This window comes from Fusarium sambucinum, chromosome I, assembly GCF_050947815.1.
Source record: "Fusarium sambucinum isolate potato_lamoka chromosome I, whole genome shotgun sequence".
Classification (NCBI taxonomy): domain Eukaryota; kingdom Fungi; phylum Ascomycota; class Sordariomycetes; order Hypocreales; family Nectriaceae; genus Fusarium; species Fusarium sambucinum.
This window is the reverse complement of record NC_139294.1, coordinates 141,111-158,820: the sequence shown is the minus strand read 5'-3', so window position 1 is coordinate 158,820 and position 17,710 is coordinate 141,111. Positions and strand designations below refer to the sequence as shown.

The following is a 17,710-nucleotide window of genomic DNA, read 5'->3' as shown; positions in this document are numbered from 1 at the left end:
GGGAGAAGATAATAAAAATAACTCATCATATCAGGCTGGGCCTGTGTTATCACTTTCAAGAAGGGAGCTAAAGATAGCAGTGACAGGTCCTCCACCTCTCCGCCATTTGCAGTCTTGCCAAGGCCGCCAGCAGGCAATAGTCTCGTCATGTAAGCTGGGGGGGCATTATTATCAAGAATAATTTATTTATGACAGAATTGTGGCGACGAGATCAAAGTTCTTGTTTGTTATGAACCGCTATGGTCATCACCTCCTCTTACTTACCTCTTCTTTGGACCGTATTCATTCCTCATGAAAACCTGTGTTGGACTGAGATTTCTGCCTAGGGATAGTCATCCAGCTTATCGTGACGCCACCAAGGATACCAAGCACAAAAGGCTGGATAACCTGCGCGCCAGCACGAGATGCGACTACACCTGTGATAATCGGGAAGAAAGCACCACCCATCTGGCCAAAAACAAAGATGTACCCCAAGGCCGTTGCGTGGATCTCGGGTGGAAATAACTTTGTCCCGACCGAGATTCCCTGGTTAGGTATTTGGTAAGCATAATCTGAAATAAACTCGGCTTGGCAGTTGACATACTGTAGCGAACAGGGGACCGGTGATAAAGCCTAAGAGACAAACGGCAACCGAGGCCACGGCAATATTAGGAACACTGCAAAAGTCAGTTGAAGATAAATCCCTCGCCTGCACGTCCAACTAACAGCCAAAAGAGTAGTTCGAGACCAACGGCGAGTAGACAGTAGAGCAGTACCATCCTTCGCTCACCAAGCCGATATGTTGGCTCCGCCAAAATTAACCTCCCAAGTAAACAGCCACCATTGAAGGCGGCAGGAATAAAGCCCATATGCGCCAGATTACCATCTCGTACTTGTACGAGATATTCGACAATCCATCCATTAATGGTGATCTGAGAACCGACATAGAAGAAGTAAAAGATGCTCAGTAGCCATACGCTGGGTCTCTTGAAAGTCGATTTGATCAAGTTCAGAGCATCTTTATTTCGGGATTGACCCTCTACTACTTCAGTGCTCCCTTCGTCAATGGGAACCTCGGCAACAGATTTGTGCCTTAACGTCAAAACGTCACGGAACGCCCAGGAAATCAGCGCAAGGTTCACAAGGCTCAACCCGACGGGGAAAGTATAGAACAGGTACCATTTCGAAACCGCCCCCACAGATGCGATTGCCGTAGCCACAAAAGGTCCAATAAGGCAGCCCCCCATGAATGACGCATGCACAAGAGCCAGCCAACGATGCGCACCATTTGTCTTGGCCGCAAATGTATTGGCGTGCGTATCGTTCAAAGCCTGACCCAAGGCTGTAAACAAGAAACTGACAACAAACAGTGGAAATGGTGGCTTGAAAGTGCGCAGAGCGTGGCCCAGAAGTTGACAGGAGGCTCCGACAGTCATTATAGCTCCCATATCCATGAGCTGGCAGAGATGTGTGTTGATCATCGCGGAGCACAGCCATCCCATGAAAGTTGCAGCGTAGCTAATGGTTTAGTTAGCGCACTGGCACTTTGTGTAGGGACAACTGACTACTTACACACTCGACACAATGGCTGTGTTAATGTCATAATCGCGGATCATGTACGGGATCAAGGCTCCCACACTGCCGTCGTTCACGCCAGCCACCAGGAATGAGAAACATGCGCTTAGAATTTTGAAATAAACAACCCGACCAAGAGACTTAGATTCAGGACCTGTAGAATCCGGACTCGTGGCGTCTCCCCTAACATTAGGTTGTTCAGAGACCTGACACAACTCTATAGGAACAGCAGATTGGGTAGTCGTTGTAGTGGCCATGTTGGGACTGTAAGCTGTTCACAAGCTATGGACAGTGTAAGTAGAAAGTCTCTTCAACAGCCCTTAGCTTGAGAGTTTTTAAGTATAAGCCCTCGGATAATATCGTAATTTCCAGAATGACATTTTGCCGACTCTGTAATCGGAATCGGACTGACAAATCAAGTTTCCACTACATGGTTGGGTTGGAAGCCACCAATACGGAAGATGTATCTGCATAGATTTGCGCCTTCAAAAGACAGACCTACATTGTATGCCCTTGAAACTCTGCATTCTTACTCCCATGTGGAAGTAAAGCTAAACCCCTAACTCCCTAGTCTACCTTATGCTTATGAGACTTGGCAAATCATGGTTGTACCGCCATGGTTTACCCGAGAATTGACTTATCTCCGGTATTGGATGTGGAATCATCATCCCCTGTTAAAATACGATAGACCGAAGAGAGATGTTATACATGGGCGGTTGGCCCGAAGATCCGACACGAAACATATATTGTCCAGTGAGGAGAAAAAGAGGGAAAATAGCGACAGAATACAGTCGATACGAAAAGTCCACGTCATCATCTTCAAGGGTGAATACAGATCAATATGGCATATGACGAGACGTTGCAATAAGAGGTCAATTCACATAGTAGCACAGCGTCTTTATTCATTTTAGATCATTCCATACACTTATTTATGATTTTGAAGTACTATAACTATTCTACCGAGACATCAAAGGCCTGGAAAGTTGCGTTTAACTCTGACTTAGCCTCCGTGTTAGGCCGCGCAGCCATGGCACCAATTTCTGCTTCCCAGTTATCCAGATCGTCCAGACCGTATACCCACGTAATCTCTCTGAGAGCAAACTTCCGTCCATTAAGATCGTGGAAGAAGACCCATAGGGCGCCTTCATTTTTCTCTAGACTGAATGTCACGCTTTGACTCCCCTCAGTAACGGCAGCCACCATAGAGGCGGGGAGCGATGCCGCGCACCAGTCAGCCCAGTTATCACAACACGAGACACTTGGTCGTGGCTCCTCGTCGAAATACTCTATGCCCAGCTTGATCCACTTTGTCGAGGGTGAGGCCGGATGGCGGAGTATTACAGCGAGTCCGACTTGGTCAAATCGGCATGTATACTTTGCCGAGAAGGTAACCGACGCCGAAATGAACTTTGGGAGAGATACGGTAGTCGAGCCGTGCAACGGTGCTACAGCGAGTTAGGTTACAGTGAGACACTGCTAAGCTCTGAGAAAACCCACCATTCTCTAGGATTTCAGAGGGAGGCTTGCGCCAGATGTCCGTGTTTGGGCCCGCGGAGATCGTGAATGGCAGATCCATTGTTAGATGCTATACAGAAGAATAAAGTAAAACTTGGGATAATCAAGACCGACGAGCTACAGAAGATTGCGAGCTATTTATGAGCATGCTGGTCAGCCTTACTTACCAACTAGACTAGTCAACTGTCGGATCGGAGATAGATGGAAGAACTTACATGCCGATCTTCATCAGTTTGTAGGTCTTACAAATCAACACTGGACATTCTTGCCCACCTTCACATAATTAATAAAAGGCAGCTAACTGTCTTCGTGTTGACTAAAATTATCTACCCATTCATAAATGCCACATTGCGAGTAAACGACAAAAATATCTTCAATTCGGTAACTAGTAAAGACCGTGGTTTAGGTCAACTTGATCACAAAATCATCTTTGATACAAGCACCCACACGACCAACCACCGCGAACGGCGCCCTACCGTTGAGTGCATCATGGTAACGGACAGGAACAGTCCACTCTCTACCACCCGACCGAACAAGCACCTTGTTCGTCCTCCAAGCTTCCGGCGCTCCTACGATAATAATCTTATCGACGAACACGTCTTTCATAGCCTGGAGCCAACCGCCAGCCTCGATTGATGCAGTGTCGCGGCCATCAGCGTCAGCCGAGCTAAACATATTCTCGTCTTTGTCAAAGGTAAACTTGCGATGGATGTACTGGCCGCTCTGATAGTCAAATGTGTCACCGTCATCAACATACAGGTCGCCAACGGCTGTGGTAGCCTTCCCGACGACTACGATCAGGGTGTAGTCATCAAACTTCATAAGTTGGCTAGAGCGACGGGGAATATCACGTCGTGGGAATACATGGCCACCACGCATAAGAAGTGCCATCTTGTCCAGGGGTGTAGACACAATTAATTTCTTACCTCTAGAAGTAGACTGCGTCTGGTATGTGAAGTAGTCATAGTAGACTTCATCATCGGGAATGTAGATCTCGACCGTGTTTGCATCCTTCTCGACGGTGGGTTTGTGAAGTAAACCAGTCGTACCAAGGAACAGCTGGTCGTCAAGGCCGAAAGCGCCCTCTTCAGATGGATGAGTGTAGAACATGGGCTTTACAATTGGACTTCCATCCCGGCTGGCCTGGTGGAAGGCTGTATACCAGGAAGGCAATAGAGCATAGCGAAGACGAAGCGCCGCTGTAACGATAGAACGAAAAGGCTCATCCATAAGATACGGTTCACGACGGCGAGTGTCAATATGAGCGTGACCGCGGAAGAAGGGGTAGAATGCACCTCCTTGATACCAACGAACATACAGCTCCGGGTCAGGGTTGCCGAAATAGCCACCAACATCAGGGCCAGTAAAGGGAAAGCCAGATATACCCATACTTAAGATCATAGGAAGCGACACCGCAAGATGACCCCAAGAGGCTTGATTATCGCCAGACCATGTTGCTCCGTAACGCTGTGATCCTGCAAAAAAGGAACGGGTGAGAACAAACGGTCTGCGCAGCTCACCTTCTTTTCGGGTCATCATGGCATGATACGTAGCGTTGTGAAATGTCATACCATTCAAATTGTGTAGGTCGCGGTGCTCCCAATCGTCGAAATGTAGGTTATCCTTGGGCATAGTGATCTCAGGGCCGTTAAAGACCGACGGTTCGTTCATATCGTTCCAGACAAAGGTGTTCTCCATAGTGCCTTTGAACACACTGTAGTCGAAAAGACCGTTCCACCACTCAATGGAAGCAGGGTTGAAGCAGTCAATCCAGTGCGACGCGCCTGGCCAACAATGGCCTTCAAAGATATCGCCGTCTTTAGTATGGACAGCCAAGTCTTTAGTCTTGAGCTCCGATACAATGTTGTAGCCATTTGTGTTCTTGAGGTGAGGGTCGATGATGACGATAAGCTTGCGGCCAAATGCATCGAGTTGTTTGCCCATACTGATTGGGTCTTTAAACATATTCGGCTCCCATGTGAACCATTTCTTATCGACCGGGTACTCAATATCCAACCAAATAGCATCATAAGGAATCCTAAACCTATCCATACCGTGGCCTACATCTTTGACGTCAACATCAGAGACATAGTTCCATCGGCATTGGTGGTAGGCGACTGAGAACTCCTGAGGCAGCGCTGTAGTGCCTGTTAAAGAAACATAGTCCTTTAGCACATCATTGGGGGTCGGTCCCAGGAAGACAAAGACGTCAAGAAGACCCGCCTCTGAAATCCAGTGCGTGTTGGTATTCTTGTTGCTTTTGGACTCGGTCTTGGTTATGTCGATCCAAGTCTCGGCTGCGTTTAGCCAGAACACACCAACATGAGAGTCCTTACGGTGAGCCTGCATGAAGGGAATGGCACCGTACAGAGTCATGGGGCTATCCAACTCATACTCAAAGACATCCGTGTTATACAAGCGGTAAGGCTCCGAGTACTGGCCATTGACCCCTCCCCGTGTCTCCTTCAACGCCATGGGACCGGCGTGCTCGGGAATACCATACACATGATCGTAGCCAAGGAAGGTAATACCGAGCGAAACACTCTCGGGACCTCTCGGTTTGGAGTCGGTATTGCCACCAAATTTCTCTTCCCACCAGGTTGACTCGTCCTCACCGCCCATGGGCTTTTGTTCTGCCGCCTCTGGAACTTGGTCAAGCTTAGGTCGCCAGTGTTCCATGTTAAGCAGACCGTGATCGTTCAACCTGATTTGGGAGACGCCGTCTCGCTTAAAGTCAACCGAGAAGGGTGAAAGACTGATGATTGCCTCCAAATTTGACGATGGTCCAAACTGGACAACAACCTGGTCGTCGTTCTGTTTTGTGATCTTGGCGTCATTATCAAGGTTCAAACTGCCCACGATTGTAAGCCTCTCCGCTTCATTGTAGCGTTCCATCCGTGCTTCGCTGTCATGCCGAAGCTTGATCTCTTTATTCCTTCGTTTCTGCTCATCGATCGTGACGCGGGCGGTTCCGGACTCGAGAAAGGAAATGGTAATGGGGAAGTTGATCGGTTCATCATAGTCGTTGATGGTCTTCAAGATAACGGCTGAGAGCTGGCCGTCCTTGATAGAAATGGTGTCTGCTTTGATGTTGTATGGCGCGACCCATTTTGGCCCCAGAGTGGACACTCTGTCAGCATATTGTCGGTTCCGTTTGCAGAAACCAGATTGGTGACACTTCTTGAAGTCGTTCTGCCTGACAGATCCTGTCCATACAAGTTAGCGTGATACTCTTCCATGTCTTTGCATACTTCTGGTGACATACCTGCTTGTGGTATCAATAACGCGATGAGGAGTAGAGAGCTTAGGACGATTACTTGCCTCCAGGCAAGTGACTTGCGTGGCTGCATTGTCAATCGACCTTTTTCGCCCACTAGAATCACTAGCAAGTAGCGTTGGGAAACACTAGGTTTAATAATGGGGATAAAACAACGTTATCTCCCGCAAGTCTGATGTTTACGTGAGTATTGATTGTTAATGATGATGTGTTTGTTGGAAAGTTGTGTTTTCTTGAAACTGCACCGGGGGTGGTGCAGTCGCGCTTGTGTGAAGTCCGACTCCGACTCCGATTGAGACATGTCCGATACATTCTCACTGAAAATCGGCAACAGTGGCAAAGGCCTCAAGCCTTGGACTCTGTAATGTATAAGAAGGCTTGAGCAAGGAATGCAATTGAGTCCAGCAACATTTTCGGCTTTAATTCTCAGCCAATCAATTAACAATCCCGACATTGCAATGTCTCTGATGAATCCAGCAGAAGAATCCCAGACACAGCGATATTATGAAGAATCACAGATTGGAAGAATTATTAAGGTTAAAGATTAAATATAATAGATAGTATATAGATAGTCTAATCTATTAGTTATATATATATAGCTTAGAGGGATATATCCTATCTATAGTTAAATCTTTATCTTTATATTAATTAATCTTATTATCTTATTATAATAGGTTATAAGCCTAGATAGCAGATTATATAATTATCCTTATTTATTACTATTATTTTACTTTATAATTTAAGTCTTATAATTTAATTTTTACTATATAGATAATTTTTATTAATATTTATAGTTAATTACTAAGTTAATTATAATAAAATAACTATAGACTTATTTAAAAAGTATTTTTATTTAATAAATTAAGAAATCCTTTAAGGCTAAAATAAATTTATTATTAAATAATTTAAGATATTAATTAGCTAATAAACTTAAAGATAAAAAGATATAAATATAATTTATATTTATATAAAATATTAAAAAAATCTTTTTTTTTAATACCTATATAAAGAGAACTTTTTATTTTTAACTATTAAAATAAAAAGAATTATATTTTTTAACCTAGAAATAAATAAAACCTATATATAGCTATTATCTATATTATTACTTATTCTCTTAGATTTATTAATATTTAAAGATATCTTTTTTATTATAAGCTTAATAGATTTATTTAAACTTATAATAAAGTCCTTTTCTTTAAATATAAAATTTAAAGATATAATATTAATAGACTTAATTATATTAATTTAATATATTTTATTAAGTTTAAATAAAAAAGATAATAATATAATTATTACTATAAATTATTAATAATATATTTTCTAAGGAATATAGTTTTAGTTATTTTACTTAAATTAATAAGCTAAAGTCTTTAAATTAAGCTATTAAGTAAATAAAAGAGATTAAAGACTATTTTATTATAATAGGGAATAAAAATCTTTTAACTTATAATAAGGTTTAGCTATCTTTAACTATAGTTATTATAGATTTAAATTAGGAAACTTTAAATATATAAGATAAAGTATAGAAAAGTAAATAAAAGAAAGTAATTATAGCTATTAAGAATAGATTAAGTTATAATTATAAGAATATAGTAAAGAAAAGTATTATAAATAATAAGATAATTAAAAATATTATTAAATTTACTTAGAATTATTTTTATTTTAAAGGAAATACTTATTTTTAATAATTTAATTAAAAATATTAAGAATTTTATCTTAAGAATTATAATAATATTATATATTTTATAGATAAACTCTAGAAAGCTAAAATTATATTACTAGAATTAAATAAAAGCTATACTATTAAATACCTTTAATTTATTAATAAGTTCTTTATTAAATTAAAGCTAGCCTATTTAGTCTTTTTAACCTTATTCTACTAGAATTATAATATATTTCTAGTAAGAGATATAAATAAAGTAATTATAAAATAACCTATACTATTTAATAATATAGTTATAAAGGCAGAATAAGAGAAATAAGTAATAAAGCAGTAAGATAATTAATAGACTATATTAATTATAAGAAATAACTTAATAAAATTAAGAGATTTCTTATTTTTTTTTTACTTTATACTTTATAAAGCCTAAGTCTTCTTAAGGTTTTTCTTATAAATTTAAAACTAAAGGATTTATATAGATTAAAAACCTAATATATTAAACTTAAATATCTCTTAATAATTAACTTTCTTAATAAGACTATAATTAATATAACTTAAACTCTATAATAAGAGGGTTACTAATAAAAGAAGCTTTTATATATATAGTAGCTTCTTTTTAAAATTAAGAGATAGACTTAAGGATAATAATAAAAATAAATTAACCTGCCTAATATATAACTAGATAGGATATAATATTAAAGGATATTAAAAAATATATTTATATTTAAAAAGAAAATTCTATACTAATTAAAATAAGAAAAATAAATACTTAAGAATTAAAAATTAATAAAATTACTTTAGAAATAATTATATTATAATAATTATAATAAATAAAATCTTTAAATAAAGAATAAGCTTTATAGTATTTAATAATATATTATTATTAGCAAGATTATTAGAAATTATATAAATACTTTAAAAGATCTATATCTTTAATAGTAATATATCCTTATATATATTCTATTAGCTAATAAAGTTTAGCTATTTTAAACTTTATTATAGGAATTTAATTAATAGAATTATAAATATTAAAGTTATATTAAGAGATATTAATATATATAAGATTAATATATAAGTAAGTAAAGTAATTATTTTATAATAATCTCTCCTTATTTTAAATATATATATAAATTTAATATTAATTTCTATATTTAAGATTAAAGGAATATTTATTATATTTAAATATAGGAAGGTAATTATTACTTAATAAGAATAAATAATAATAATAGCTACTTAAAAAAATAGGATTTATATTATTAATAAAAAGGAATAAAAAATAAAAATAGCCTTTGCCTTATTTAAAATATAAGATTTAAACTTAAGAATTTAATATAATAAACTAGGATATCTTAGAGAAAAAAATATTAAAAAACTATAAAAATAATCTATAGGACTTTAATTAATAATACTAAGATTAAAGTATAATAGCTATAGTCTTAGGAAAATAAAAAAAGACTTTTATATAAATAGTATTAAGAAAGATATAAAACTATTTAAAAGTCTCTATATAGATATAGCTAGTTTACTTTTAATTAAGAGAATAAATAGATATAAATATTAAGCCTTTTTTATTAATAATTATATTATAATATTATAGATTTTTCTATTAAAAGAGAAATTAAAAATAAAAAATACTTTTTAAAAGTTAATTTAATTAGAAAAGATAATTATAAAATAACTTAGATTCTTATATCTTAATAGAGGAGAAAAGAATATATTATATTTATTTTAATAATACTATAAAAACCTAGGTATTAAAATACTATATATTATAATAAAATAATCTTTATTAAAATTATTAATAGTATAATTATATAAGGATTAAAATAATTATATAATATAATAAGAGGTTTAATTATATAATTTAATTTAATTAACTATAGTATTAAGTAAATTTATTCTACTTTAATATTTTAACTTTATATTAAACTCTTAATTATATATATAAATTTCTTTCTTTATAGACTTTAACTTAAATAGAGTTTCTTATTTAAGCTACTATAGCTAAATATATAGGAAAGCTATTACTTAGAATACTTATATTTATTTTTAATAGTTTAAATAAATATCCCTAGTTTTATTAATTATAGCTTATATTAACTTATTATATTATAAAATATAATCTCTTTTATTATAAAGGTATCCCTTTTTTTAATTTTATAATATAATATATAAAGCTATTACCTTTCTTATTAAATTTACTATAAATCCCTCTAAGGGATAAAAATACTAAGGAATTATAAGACTTTATAGTTAAATATAGCTAATACTATATTATTTTTAATTAAAGGTCTTTAACCTATAGAGATATATTTTAGCTTTATTATTATAAGGTTATATAAATCTTAGAATAAGGCTAGGCTAATATATAATACTTTAATAATTTTACTATATATATAGTAAAATTGCCTTATATATTACTTAGCTATAAGGCTATAGTTATAAGGTTAAATAGTATAGTAATATAGTATTAATATTATAATTATAATTTAAGTTAGCTTAATATATTAAATAGTATTATCTTATTTAAATAGTATTTTAGTCTAGGTTATTAACTTTTTAAGGATAATTAAGGGCAGAATAACTTGCTTTTTTATTATTATTCTTACTTTTCTTTACTAATAATTTTATTATATAAAGAAAAAGAAAGTATTTATTATTATCTTATTATTTTATATAGCTTTATTTTAATATAGAGTTTTATTAAAAGGTTATTTAAAAGTATAGCCTTATAGCCTTATAATATTATTAAATTATTAGATATTTACTATTTAAGCTATTTTATTTCTTTATAAAATAATTAAAAGTCTTAAAGATATAAATAATAAAATAATATTAATAAAATAGTATTATTAAAGTAAGAAATTAAATTATCCTAGAGAAATTAAATTTAATTATAATCTTATTAAGATTACTATTAAAATAGTAGCTATTTATTTTATATACTTATAACTATATTAAGAATTTAAATCCTATAGCTAGGAAAAATAAGATTCTTTAAGAAGCTTAAATTAATAAAAAGCTAAATATAAGATATCTTTAAATTATTAAAAATAAAGAGTATATACTTATCCCTTTAATAAAATAAAGGAAAATAAAAGAAAAGATAAGACTTTATAAACTCTTAAGGTATTAAAGGTTATAGAATTATATTCTACTAGGAAATAATAATTAAGTTTTTATTATAAATAATATAGTTTTTAATAAGATTTCTATTAAGAAGAAAAGGATAAAGAAAAATAATTAAAATATATAAAATATCTAGCTTAAATATAAGTTAAATATTTTTAAGTTATTTAAGGATATTTATATAGCTATAATATATTAAGTAAAATAATTATAATAAAGTTTAATTAGCTTAAACTTTATTTAAGCTATTTAATTATAATATAAAATATCTTTATATATAATATTAAAAGATAATATATTAATAAGTTATTACTTAATACTATTAAATAATAAAATTATTTATAATTTAATTACTATTATCTTTTTATTTTAATTAAAGGAATAAAATAATATTATAATAAATATATATAAAGTATTTTATTTAGCTATATAATATTATTTTAAATTTACTTTACTTTAATTAATATTATAATAAATATTAAGGTTTAGACTTATAGCTAAGTTATTAAGTTTAAATAATAGATTTTTATTTATTAGCCTTATAATATTATATACTTTCTTAGTATATAATCTTAAACTTAAGATATATAGATAAGCTATAAAGAGTAATAAATAAAATAAGTAAAAGAAGGTAATAAATAAGGAAATAGCTTTAATTAAAGATAATAGTATATAATATCTTATATATTTACTATAAAATATATCTTTTTTATAAGGGAAATAAGTCTTTAAAATTAAATAAAAAGCTAATAAATAAATTATTAAATATAAAGAATACTTTATTATCTAAGGCTTTAAATAATAAAAAGGTATTAATTATTATAAGATATTTATATTAATTATAAAATTAATAAGCTATAAAGTAATATTTATAATTATAGCTATAATAGATTATTATATTAAATAAATAAATATAAAAACTATATTTTTATATAGAAAGATTAATAAAAATATATAAGTATAATAACTAAAAGGATTTAATAATAATTTAAAATAAGTATATAAATTAAATAAAATATTATATAGTTTTAAATAATCCCTAAGAATTTAATATTAAATATTATTAAAATATTTAATTAAACTAGGTTTTAAATTAATATATATTAATATAAGAATATTTATTAAAGACTTAATATATATTATTATTTATATAAATAACTTATTAATTATTAGACTAAATATAAATAAAATTAAAATAATTAAGAAATAATTATCTTAATAGTTTTAAATAATTAACCTTAGATTATATTATTATTACCTAGGAATTATAATTAAAAGAGATTATATAAAAAAAAGACTATATTTTAGCTAAAAGATATATATTAAAAAGGTATTTTATAACCTTAAAATAGAAAATTATTATATTATTAAAATATTAATATCTCTAGATATAAAGTTTAAGAAAGTAAGATTAAATTACTTAGCCTTAAATAAAATTAAAAACTAATATATAAAAGTAATTAATTTATTAATATATATAATATTAAAAATAAGACTAGATATTATATATATAGTCTTATTATTTAATTATTATTTTAAAAACCTAATAGAAAAATATATTATTAAGGTAAAAAGGGTTTTATATTATTTTAAAGGAATAAAAGATTATATCTTAATATTTAAAGGATAATTAAAAGACTTTTTAAGATATTATAATATAAACTAAGGAATAAACCTAGATATAAGAAAATTAACTATAGGATATATCTTTTAACTTAAAAGTAATATTATTAGTTAATATTTAAAATACTAAATAATAATTATATTATTAATATATAAAGCTAAACTTATAGCTTAAATATATATAATAAAGGAAATAATATAATTATAAAAATTATTATAAGATTTAATCTTTAAATTAAAGAAATAGCTTAATTTAATTATAATTATTATCTTTAAGGATAATTAAAGAGCTATTATACTTATAAAGAATTTATAATATTATAAAAAGATAAAATATATAGTAATTAAAAAATATTATTATAAAAAATAAGTAAAAATAAAAGATATTAAATTTATATATATATTAATATATAAATAAGTAATTAATAAACTAATAAAAGGATTTCCTATTTAGAGATTTAAAGAGTTTAAATAAGCCTTAAGAGTTATAATAAATCTAGGAATATAAATTTAAAATTAATAGAAATAAATTAATAAAATTACTATTTAAATAATATAAAATTTTCCTAAGGCTTTTTACTTAAAATAGTATTTTATTTTTATTTAAGTTTTTTATTTTATTATTAAGATAATTATAAGATTAAGAAGATAAGACTATATTATATATATAACCTTAAATTAAATAGGAATATTAAGGTTAAAGATTAAATATAATAAATAGTATATAAATAGTTTAATTTATTAATTATATATATATAGCTTAGAGGGATATATCCTATCTATAGTTAAATCTTTATCCTTATATTAATTAATCTTATTACCTTACTATAATAAGAATAGATATCGCAGATAATAATCCAGATACCCCAGATAACTGTAAGTTAAATTACTATATTGATTCCGGCTTAATATCTAACAATTCTATAGCGTGCTGTGACGAGTCCGATGATTAATCTTTTCCAGACGGGGGTTTCCAGGCATGGTTGGTCGTCTTCGGAGCATGGTGCGCCATGCTTTCTTCTATGGGCCTTTTGAACACGCTAGCTGTGCTACACGCTTGGGTGACTGAGAATCAACTGCATGGAATGGCAGAATCAACGACGGCATGGATTTTTAGTTGTTACGGATTCCTGCTTTACTTTTGCGGAGCACAAATTGGCAAGTCTGATGGCCATTGCTGACAAGCTTCCCGACTTTTATTAACACAGAACTTTAGGCCCGATATTTGACGCCTATGATATTAAAGTCCTTATTATTCCCGGTTCAATCGGGATTGTAACCTTAACAATTCTCCTTAGTTTTTCTACCGGTATGTTCTTGAACTTGACGCATTATTTGGTTCCTTCGTCCTAATTTATCTCTTTATCTAGAGTTTTATCAATTTCTACTATCTTTCGGTATACTTGGAGGCATATCTGCTTCACTTCTATTCTATCCAGCCGTTTCGACTATTAGCCACTGGTTTTTACGCAGACGCTCTCTGGCAACGGGTATCTGTCTAACTTCAGGCGGATTAGGAGGTATCTTATTTCCTCTAATTATCCTCTACGCAGCCCCTTCAATCGGCTTTCCATGGGCCATTAGGATTGTCTCACTTATTTGCGTTGTCAGTTCTATAATAGCCTGCTGCCTATTAAGAAAAAGACTTCCTCCCAACAAAGAAGGTGGTGGCGCCATTGACCTGAAAGCTCTGAGGGACCCCAAGTACGCTGTTATAACTATCGCCATTTTCATCACCGAGTTCTCATTGTTCATACCATATACATACATCTCCTCATATGGTATTTCCAAGGGAATGTCTTTACGGTCAGCTCTCATGTTGAACGTCCTCCTCAGCGTCGGAGCCATCCCAGGCAGAGCCCTACCGGGTTACTTTGCGGATCGCTATGGTGTTTTGAATGTCATGGTTGTGACTACATCTGCCTGCACTGTATTGATTCTTGGCTTGTGGCTACCTATCCGGAGCGGGAACGAAGCAGCTATCAATGCATTCACAACTCTATTTGGTTTCTGGTCAGGAGCCGCGATTGCTTTGGCGCCTGTTTGTATTGGCCAGGTGTGTGAGGCAAAGGATTATGGTAAAAGGACAGGCACCTCATTCTTTATCTCTAGCTTTGGTGCCTTGATTGGTATCCCAATTGCTGGCGTGATCCTTGAATCTGGAGACAACAACTACCAAGGACTTATTATCCTTGTCGGGGTTACTTTCGTTATCACGACTGGTACGTTTTATTGGGCGAAAAGGCTATTGTGCGCATAGTAACTTGAGACTCGCGGCATCTATATACCGATCGATAAGATATAAATTCAATAGAATAGTCCTAATCACGACAATATATATATTTTCCCTATAATATACAGTTTGCGGTAGATTGATGGTGGCTTATTGGTAACCGATTCTCTGCTCATACTATCATTCTCAATTCTTTTCCGGAGCATCCGCCTCTCGAGTTGTCTTCTGTCCAGCTGCAGCAAGCTGCTCTTCAGCGATTTGGTTCCTTTCCTGATCTTCTTTTTCAAGCTTGACGTTTCGAAAGAAAAACACCATCAGCAGCAGAGGGATAGAGAGCGAAAGGGATCCAATGGCTAGAGTTTGCTGCGTAGAGCGGTAACTCAGATTGATCGCATCTCTAGTTGGCGTGCCAAGCTTGTAGCTCTGTGCCGTCACTATGGAACGGAAAATGGCGGTGCTATTAACTTTGTCGCTTTCTGGGAGATTATTCAAGAGCCGTCGTGGTAGGAAAGTATTCCAAAGAGCTCCACCGATACTGAGAACCAAATTAGTCTTTGTTGTGGGGGTGACAGAGAGAGGAGCCTACCTATTACCAACATTGGCACCAAACCCAGACGAGGACAGAAACATGGCTGTTGCGATACCAATCTCATGATCTGGAACTGCAGCTTGTAACGAGACCTGAAGCGGCACTTGCGCAAAACCTCGACCTAGGCCGAGTAGCACTTGTGCAGTTGTGAGAGCTGCTTCGTTGGCAACTCGAGATCCATTGATGTTGGTAAAATAGATGGGTAGTCCATTAGCTAGAGCAACCATCAAGAAGCCAAGAATGATAAAAGGCTTAGTGTGTTTGACGAATCTGATAGCTACACCAATGACGAGGCCACCAAGATTGAGGGCAACCCTTCGAGCATTACTGTTATAATAAGTTAGCAGTCTAACATTTCATGTTTGACATGGTACTCACTCTATGCGGACTGCATGTCCGGGCGAATAACCTCCAGCCACCTGCAGGAAACTAGGTGCAAACGTCCTGTAAGTTGAATCTGACATGGCAATCATACAAACTGAAGCACAAGCAAGTATGACATTGCGGTTTTTGATCATACGGAATGGAACGATGGGCTTCTTTGCATAGCGTCCATCCCAGACCAAGAATCCAATAAACGTCAATACACCGACAACCAAAAGCACAATAGATGACGGCTCAGTCCAACGGTCAGTGTTTCTCCTTCCAGTGATGGACAAGGGTAGGAGAGTCATTGAGAGACCGGCGAGCAACAGGAACGCACCGACGATGTCTAGCTGAACAAAAAGGACTTGTCGAATCTTTGTTGCCCAGGATGCGCCTTCCGGTATCTCAGAAGCGGCTCTCAGTGAAACTCTGTGGTAGTAGATACCCTTCTTTCGAGCTCTGAAGTCCATAAAGACCATAATGGCGATAGTCGGGAGTGCACAGAAGGGGATGATTGCAGCCCACATTCCGAATCCCCATCGCCACGATGAATTAAGCAGCATATGCTCGCCGAGATATGTGCCGGCGTATAAAGTGGGAATAGCGGCTAGGGACTCAGGCAGTGTAAAGAGAAAACCTCTATTGATAAGAGAGGTAACTTCGGCGATAAAGATCTGCTCGGTGATAGTCCACCAGGTATCGCCAAAGGATTCAAAAATACCACCAGCCTAAGAATATTAGTACTCAAAGGGTCAAGAAGGTCTCGAGTCTTACGAGGTAGGTTTCGACGTTACGGCAGGCAGCATAGAGCACATTTGCAAGAGCCATGCTTATAGCAGACGCTGCAAAACCTTGCGGTCTTCCAATATACTGATTCCCATTAGCACTAAAACAAGAGTCTTTTTTAGATAATTTCTTACATCTGCAACTTTTGCCATCAAAGGGTAACCAACAATCCGAACAATGCCGTGGATGATATTGGCGGTAGATATAAGGGAATGTCCTTGAAAATGACTCGTGGCGTAGGGATCGTAGACACCAGCAGAAGACGCAGCGAAAACCATACAGAAGTTCATGACAAACAGACTGTTGAGAGTCAGCATATTGTAGTCATTTCGCGCACAAGGTTAACTCGCCCACCAAACGCGACAACCAGGGGATATTTTGTCCAGATCTTGCGAATAGCTTCTGTCTGAGCTGGTGCCGCATTGTGCAATTGACCCTCAGAGTCTACCACCTCCTTGTCCTTGACATCTTGCACTGAGTCCCCACGCTTATCATTTGACGGCTGTCGTTGAGCGGGCGCAATTGTGTCACTCTGTTGAGGCATTTTGGCTTTTTACCAGTAGTTGCAGACTTTTTCCTCGGGGTACTTGACAGTTTAAATATTCCCGGAAACCGAATGACCCGGGTGCCAAGCAGGTCAGGAGACGAAATAGGCTTTGGTCTACTTTGAAAGTAGCTAAGATCCTACATGGGGGGCAGCTTTACGAGCATGACAAGACACGATTGCCTCGTATGATCCAGTTAGATTATCTTATCAGATCTTCATGATTTGCTTAGCAAAAGGGCCAAGCATTGGCGTCAGGAAATTACTTCCCATACAGGTTAGCGACTACCGCTTGAGTGGTTTTTGGGCGTAGGGGACCCAAACCTGTCAGAACGATAATAATGCGGACCTATCGGGTAGAGTTTGTATTAGCCAACGGCCACTAGGACAAATTAGGAACTTTTATCAGCATTGAATTGTCACATGACTTTGGC

General features: G+C 34.2%; 5 protein-coding genes across 5 annotated transcripts; 1 reads left to right on the top strand and 4 right to left on the bottom strand.

Moving 5' to 3' along the window:
• Positions 1-282: 282 nt before the first annotated feature.
• FSST1_002749 (uncharacterized protein) lies at positions 283-1,811 on the bottom strand (the record flags this gene model as incomplete). The annotated part of the gene is made up of 4 exons (XM_083228768.1): positions 283-525; positions 584-656; positions 706-1,497; positions 1,552-1,811. 4 exons carry the CDS (start codon positions 1,809-1,811, stop codon positions 283-285), a joined length of 1,368 nt encoding a protein of 455 aa, XP_083086179.1.
• Positions 1,812-2,505: 694 nt separating this feature from the next.
• FSST1_002748 (uncharacterized protein) lies at positions 2,506-3,130 on the bottom strand (the record flags this gene model as incomplete). The annotated part of the gene is made up of 2 exons (XM_083228766.1): positions 2,506-2,999; positions 3,052-3,130. The coding sequence occupies 2 exons, from the start codon at positions 3,128-3,130 to the stop codon at positions 2,506-2,508; spliced, it is 573 nt and encodes a 190-aa protein (XP_083086178.1).
• A 341-nt stretch (positions 3,131-3,471) lies between these two features.
• Positions 3,472-6,419, bottom strand: FSST1_002747 (glycoside hydrolase family 31 protein; the record flags this gene model as incomplete). The annotated part of the gene is made up of 2 exons (XM_083228765.1): positions 3,472-6,275; positions 6,335-6,419. The coding sequence occupies 2 exons, from the start codon at positions 6,417-6,419 to the stop codon at positions 3,472-3,474; spliced, it is 2,889 nt and encodes a 962-aa protein (XP_083086177.1).
• Positions 6,420-13,768: 7,349 nt separating this feature from the next.
• FSST1_002746 (uncharacterized protein) lies at positions 13,769-15,018 on the top strand (the record flags this gene model as incomplete). The annotated part of the gene is made up of 3 exons (XM_083228764.1): positions 13,769-13,920; positions 13,967-14,067; positions 14,129-15,018. 3 exons carry the CDS (start codon positions 13,769-13,771, stop codon positions 15,016-15,018), a joined length of 1,143 nt encoding a protein of 380 aa, XP_083086176.1.
• A 159-nt stretch (positions 15,019-15,177) lies between these two features.
• Positions 15,178-17,276, bottom strand: FSST1_002745 (major facilitator superfamily domain-containing protein; the record flags this gene model as incomplete). The annotated part of the gene is made up of 6 exons (XM_083228763.1): positions 15,178-15,526; positions 15,578-15,907; positions 15,959-16,674; positions 16,721-16,816; positions 16,867-17,032; positions 17,083-17,276. 6 exons carry the CDS (start codon positions 17,274-17,276, stop codon positions 15,178-15,180), a joined length of 1,851 nt encoding a protein of 616 aa, XP_083086175.1.
• Between the last annotated feature and the right edge of the window lie 434 nt (positions 17,277-17,710).